Source organism: Hibiscus syriacus, unplaced genomic scaffold (genome assembly GCF_006381635.1).
Source record: "Hibiscus syriacus cultivar Baekdansim isolate YM2019G1 unplaced genomic scaffold, ASM638163v2 tig00112981_pilon, whole genome shotgun sequence".
Classification (NCBI taxonomy): Eukaryota; Viridiplantae; Streptophyta; class Magnoliopsida; order Malvales; family Malvaceae; genus Hibiscus; species Hibiscus syriacus.
Window position 1 is genome coordinate 358697 of NW_024063431.1, and position 6809 is coordinate 365505.

At 36.2% G+C, this 6809-nt stretch overlaps 1 protein-coding gene across 1 annotated transcript; it reads left to right on the forward strand.

Moving 5' to 3' along the window:
• Positions 1–723: 723 nt before the first annotated feature.
• On the forward strand, positions 724–6430 carry LOC120184964 (protein HLB1-like). Its single transcript, XM_039189302.1, has 14 exons — positions 724–1129; positions 1700–1822; positions 1934–2003; positions 2184–2297; positions 2531–2614; positions 2990–3040; positions 3190–3219; positions 3349–3411; positions 3552–3617; positions 3774–3899; positions 4159–4194; positions 5405–5524; positions 5832–6020; positions 6216–6430. Exons 1-14 carry the CDS (start codon positions 816–818, stop codon positions 6324–6326), a joined length of 1497 nt encoding a protein of 498 aa, XP_039045233.1. The 5' UTR covers positions 724–815; the 3' UTR covers positions 6327–6430.
• The last annotated feature ends 379 nt before the right edge of the window (positions 6431–6809 follow it).

Consider the following 6809-nt stretch of genomic DNA (forward strand, 5'->3'; position numbering starts at 1 on the left):
ACGGTTTAAATAATGATAAAGAATCATATTTCAATAAACAAGATAACGTTTAATTCAGACGATAACTAATTTTTAACGAAAAATGACGGTTTTAGATTATATGTATAGTCAGGTGATCATTTGTAACTTTTAATAGTCGGGAGACTGAAAAAATAACCCCTATAATCGAAGAATCATTTTATAACTTTTTATAGTCGAGAGACTCAATAAAATAACATCATATAATCAATGGATTATTTATGTACTTTATCTAAAATTAGGGTAAATTACGTATTTAGTGGGTAAACTATCAGTTTTGATCCGTTTTAATATTTAAACTTTCAATTTTTTCAAAATCATATCTAACCTTCAATTTTCATTTTATTTTAATATCACACTGTTAAAACCTTAATTTTCGTTAAAAACTTAGCTCGTTTAGTACCTAAGCTATCGATTTTGGTTTGACCTAATCTTTCAATCTCCTTAAAACCTAAATTTAAATTTTGAACAAGATACTAAAATGAAACAAAATTTAAAGTTTTTAACGACTAAAATGAAATAAAACTAAACTTTAGGTATGAGTTTGTAAAAATAAAAAAGTTAGGTATTAAAATAGATTAAAAATGATATTTTAAGTACTAAATACATAATTTACTCAAACAATTTATCCTTCATCTTCGATTTACCATGTTTTACGTTTACTGCTTGGGTGAAGGTTTTTTTTTGTAACTTTTAGATCTTAGCTTCAGCACATTTTATTTTCTCTCTCTTGGTATATCTCTTAGATCTTCTTCGATTCCGTTTCGGCGTAGAACGGAAATATCTCGTTCAACGCTATGTCCGAAACGACTCAGGGATCCGAACTTCAGAATGGTTCCCAACCACTACCCGAACCGGAGTCGGATTTGAAAGTGGAATCTCAACCTGAATTACAGTCAGAAACGAAACCGGTTGAGCAATTGAAATCGAAACCCGTGGTAACTGATGCCGAGCCGAAGCCGGAGTCGGGTGCAGAGAGCTCGATCCAAGCAACCACCGACCAAGTTGCTCGTCCGGGGCTGCGTAAAGATGAAGAGAACCGGACTTTCACGATGAGAGAATTGCTAAGTGAATTCAAAAACGAAGAAGATGATACAAGCTCTCCTTACAGGTACTCTTTCTCCTCATCCATTTCGAGTCTCAGTTGGTAACAAAAAAAAACCTCTCTTAATTCGTTATTGGATTTAACGAGCTTTCAATATAGAAACCTCTGGATCTTTGGCATTCTCTGTTGATTCGTCTCCTTAATTTGGCTGTTTCACACAAACTACTTGATGCATCAAGGCGTACTCGTTCTGTTAGACTAAGATTTCATTTTTATTTATTGCACGGATGAGCAACTGTTCCCCTATCACAGTCTTCATTACTCTTGAACCTAATTGTTAGAATCTAATCATGTATGTTTTGCTGTATGTGATCCTTTTAATTTGCTCTCAATTTCATGTGCGGCATTAACTGTATCTTACGCTTTCTAAAACTTTGATTAAGGAGTCCTTGATTTTGGGATCTTGCACTCTATAGGATGCAGTTTATATTATTTTTCATGCCGCCATTCATGCAGTAAAGGTTTCTTGGTCTTGTTGGAGTAACTATGTGTCATCTTGTTTCTTCTTGTATTTATAATGTTTCTTTTGCTCGACAATGGTATCATTTTATACTCCATGATGTATATATGCTTCAGTCAAGAAAGCAGACAACGACAATCCTACCAAAACAATGCTGCAATGGAGTTGATCAATAGTGTCACTGGTACTGATGAGGAAGGCAGGTCTCGCCATCAGATTCTTGTATATGCTGCTAGGAGGTACCATCATCTTGTTTTATACACTTGTCACACATTATTCATATTGAACTTGATATGTTGCTGCTTTGATTCTGCTGTTCCGTAGTACTAATCTTAAGTCAAATTTTGTAGGTATGCTACCGCACTAGAGAGAAACCCAGAAGATTATGATGCTCTTTACAACTGGGCATTGGTTCTTCAGGTTTGAGATCCTGGTTCATTTTGTTATTGTTATCATAACATCATTCAAAATGATATATCATGTCCTATTCTTATACTGATAGAACTGCCTGCTTAAGTTTGTGAATTTAAACATGTTGTAATCGTTGCAAAATATTACAGATTTCTCATTATGTCCATGCGATTCTTATTTGGCTTGCAGGAAAGTGCAGATAATGTTAGTCCAGATTCTACTTCGCCTTCTAAAGATGCCTTGCTAGAGGAGGCTTGTAAAAAGTATGACGAGGCTACGCATCTCTGCCCAACACTTCATGATGTATGAGTTCTTGTTCAACTCACTGAGAATTTGTGAATTTTTAAGTTCGTTTTCAATTACAAAGGGCATGATGACTTTTCAGAATGCATCAGCCAGATAAGGAACTGGATAGACAAGAAAAATTAGTGTAGAATTGCATAATGCATATATCTTCCTATATACGGATATGTAAAGTATATACTTTTTACTGATATTCTTTTCCTTGACTTTGTTGCAATGTTGTTGCTTGACAGGCTTTCTACAACTGGGCAATAGCAATATCTGATCGAGCAAAAATGCGTGGTCGGACCAAAGAGGCTGAAGAACTCTGGGAGCAGGTTCTTATTAAATAATCTTGGTATTTTAGTCGTGATAGATTTTGTATGAATAATAGTAGTCCTTTGAAGGGAAATCTTAGTATCTTGTTATGGAAAACCTTTTCCGTGCATGGATAAGATCTTATTCTGTTTATGCTTCATGTTAGCTTCATGCTGTTATACAATCTATTTTATTAAGGCCAAGGAACTATGGAAGTGATTTTTCCGTGGAATATTTGGTATGTAGTCATTCTAGATTTTATTTCTGAAACACATTGTCCTTGTGGTAGTGCTGCATGGAAACCCTTGGCCTCCCCCAAGAAATGCCTTCTTGTAGTAATAAATACCTTGTCCTTTGGTTTCATAGAGCCTAAACTTACCGTTATGGTTTTTCAGGCAACAAAAAACTATGAAAAAGCTGTCCAACTCAACTGGAATAGCCCCGAGGTATATTTGAATTAACTGGTTCTTTTAGTCTTGTAATTTTTCTAACTAGAACGCTTCTTTTAGTCTTGTAATTTTGCTAACTAGAACTACTACTCCTTTCACTTTATCCTACCTCTTTGTGATTTTAAGGATTCTTATATCTCTTTCAGGCACTAAACAATTGGGGACTTGCTCTTCAGGTGAACTATGTTATAGTGATGTTAATATTATTTATAATCAGATTCATTTATCTCCATATCTTCCAAATTGCTGAGCCTACTTCTATGGAGTTCTAGAATATTATGCTTACTTTCATGCCTTCATTTTAGGAACTCAGTGCAATTGTTCCAGCTCGAGAGAAGCCAAAAATTTTGAGGACTGCAATTAGGAAGGTACAAAAGTCATTGGAATTATCAGGCTACTCAGATGACTATATTAACTAGCAGCAAAGTAATTTGACATCCGAGGAGTCCTAAAAGATTAAGCTCTCACTGCATTTGTATTTTTACAATACCCATTGTTTCTAATGCAGTTCCGTGCAGCTATACAGTTGCAGTTTGATTTCCATCGAGCAATATACAACCTTGGAACTGTTTTGGTGAGTTTGTTGGTTATTACTAGTTCTTAAACTGGATGGCATGATCCTATTCTCATCTTTGATACATTTCCTTTTAGATAATGATCTCCTTATGTGAACATTTCATAAGAGTGAAGCATAGATTTGTAACTTGAAATATCTTATTTTTAAATGCAGTATGGACTAGCTGAGGATACCTTAAGAACAGGCTCCCCAAATCTGAATGAAATTTCCCCAAATGAGCTGTATAGCCAGTCTGCTGTATATATTGCTGCTGCTCATGCACTGAAACCAAATTACTTGGTAAGAGATCTGTGTGTGTTCTGGACTACAGAGGTTTACTGTACGACAGGCTATTTATGTGGCACAATTATTGGCTAACGCAATTTTATCTCATGAATGCTTTTTGTTAACATAAAGTGTAATAAAGAAAGCTAATGTTATACTTAATTTTCTCCTTAATTTAAAGTTTCAGAGTTCTGCAATTTGATTTCCCATCTTAGTTTTTATTTTTATTTTTTATTGCGATTATGTTCTTATTTGATGTTTTAGAAACATACAGGTTTACAGCAGTGCCTTGAGGCTTGTCCGTTCAATGGTCAGTATTTAATCTTTCAACGTTTTCTTTCTGTTTTATTTTTTTTAGATTGATCTAGTCTTCCATGAGCAGTGTTGAGTCTATTAGCAACGAAAACGATCTCTTGCTCCTTTCCTGGATTATTTTAATTTTATAGTAGTATTTTTTATGTAAAACATGAAGTTCTAAAGTTCATGTCAGTCGTCACCTCTTTGGTGCTGTTTTTGTCTGTCATTATCAGTGCGCTACAACTGATTTGAACCATAGTTACAGAAATCGCTCAACAGCCCACGATCTACGTACCGTACGATGCGATCCAAAACGCGGTACGATCGTGTTCCAGTCGTTTCAAAATCGCGATTCGGTACGAGCTTTGGGTTTAGATGGAGTCCTGGCTCCTCGTCGGAGCATAGGACGGCGGAAGCCATGGAGGCTTTGGGTTTCGTCGAGTGTTAAAGAGGAGCTTGAGGGAGAGGAAATGGGGGAACGACGGGGGTCGGTTTAAGGCTGAAGAAGATAAGGAATTAGGTTAAAAATTTTACCCTAAAAATCCCATATATTTGCCTAGTAGAACGGCGTCGTTTAGAATAGGGCCATCGTTTTGAGTTTGGGGGGAGATGAGCCGCATTTCAGGTGATTAGGGGGTTAATTGGTTGCGAGGTCCAGTACTTTTTAACCTATTTTATTTTAGACCTTGAGTCAGTCTTTTCTGTTTTCTTAATTCTACTTTTCAATCCATCCTGCTTTGTTTACTGTGTACTTTACTTTTGTTGGCGCTTTGTTTCTTGTTTGGGAGCTGGACAACTGGATTTGTTTTCTTTTTTTTTCCTTTAACATAAATTATGGATTCTTTATCTTCTGATTTTATCTTCTTGTCGTACCAATTTATATGGTACATCGTACCGGAGCGATCCGAAATGAGCCTACCCCCCTCGTACCAATTTTAGAGACTTAGCGAATTGCGATCCCGTTCCACGTTCCCGTACCGGAGCGTACCGCGATCCATGTGACTATGATTTGAACTGCACCAGAAAGTGAAACTGTTGTTTTGATGCAAAATATCCTATCCGAATAAAGAGCTACATGCCTAATCCAATGCCTTTTCAAATAATATTCCTTTGGCATGAATGTGACCCTACTCATTGGGGGCATCATCACTCTGTTTATTCTTAATTGAATTAGCTGCACAATACATTTTATGTTATGCCTAACTAAAATCAAATTTTGACAGTTGCCTTTACCCCATCTTAAAGATGGGTATCTTGCTACACCACCAGTAGGAAATTCAATTGCCCCTCATAGTGTTTGGAAGAGAACAGAGTTTTTCTTGAATCATGAGGCTCTTCAACAGGTAAAAGAAAAAACTGTTTTTTTCTTTTGTTGCCCATGTTTAATTGATATCAACTTCCATTTCATTTTTTCCTGTGAACGGAGATTAATTTCTTCAAATAATGTTGTTAATTAATATATGCAATTATGTTTTTGTAAGTTCCTTTTGAATTTGGAGTGAATTGTAGTGTTCATCTCTAGTTTGTGCTGCTTGTTTATTTTTTCTTTTTAATTGCTTTGGTAGTCAACCCAACCTAGACTAGTTAAAGGCTACATCTGTGCAGACTTTCATTTTGTTTCTCCATGTTTTCTCTTTTCCAATTGAGCAGGTCATCAGGGTGGATCACAAACAAGTTTCCCGAAGCCTCTCTGGCAGAGCCATAGATGTAACAAATATCGACAAAAAGGCTATAAGAGTGGAAATTCCCGATATTGTTTCTGTATCAGCATGCGCTGATCTGACTTTACCACAAGGTGCAGGCCTCTGCATCGATACCACCTCTGGTCCGGTTTTCTTGGTAAGTATAATGCTCTTGATTTTCATTAAAAAAATTTCCTCTTCAATCTCACTGAATGAATGATTTCTTTCATACCGATGGAAAACCTTATAATATTAGTTAGATAGGCCACATGTTCATCATTTGGATGCAATCTTAGGGATATATGCATGTATGGCTGTCCAGCTTTAGCGAGTATTTTATGCTCTCTTTCAGGTAGCCGACTCTTGGGAATCACTAGATGGATGGCTTGACGCCATACGCTTAGTTTACACAATTTATGCACGAGGTAAGACTGATATTCTGGCAGGTATCATTACGGGCTAATTATTGTTTTACGGATCGAGCGTTCATATTTTGTTTAGTTTATCTGGCATTGCCATCAGTTTTCGTAGGATCTAATTTGTGACTTGCCCTGTATATCATCAAATACTGTATTGTTATTCTAACTTTGCTGTCAAATTATTTTATTTGGCATCTCAGTTCATATGCTTACGCTACGCACAACTGAATTAGTTTTACACACTTGACTTCAACTCTATTTGATTTAGTAACTACGCATCTCATCTCGACTAACACGAATGCCTACTTCTACGGTACGTTGTACAATTTAGTTTGTTTCCACAGCCTCATGGATAACATTTTCAACTTAGAATTTGTGGGGGGTAAACCGCAATTTTACCATTATATTTATTTCAGATTTCATTATTTTTTAAGGGATTAGAAGGCAATATTCCCAACTTGCATGGCCAAGGGCACTGCCTCCCCGTGGGTCCGGCAGCTGCTTTGAAATTTTTTTAAGCAAAGGCT

Coding starts and splice junctions, on each gene's coding strand:
- LOC120184964 (XM_039189302.1), top strand. CDS start 816: ATGTCCGAAACGACTCAGGGATCCGAACTTCAGAATGGTTCCCAACCA. Junction 3,220..3,348: donor ATTGGGGACTTGCTCTTCAG/GTGAACTATGTT, acceptor CCTTCATTTTAG/GAACTCAGTGCAATTGTTCC. Junction 3,412..3,551: donor TGAGGACTGCAATTAGGAAG/GTACAAAAGTCA, acceptor TTTCTAATGCAG/TTCCGTGCAGCTATACAGTT.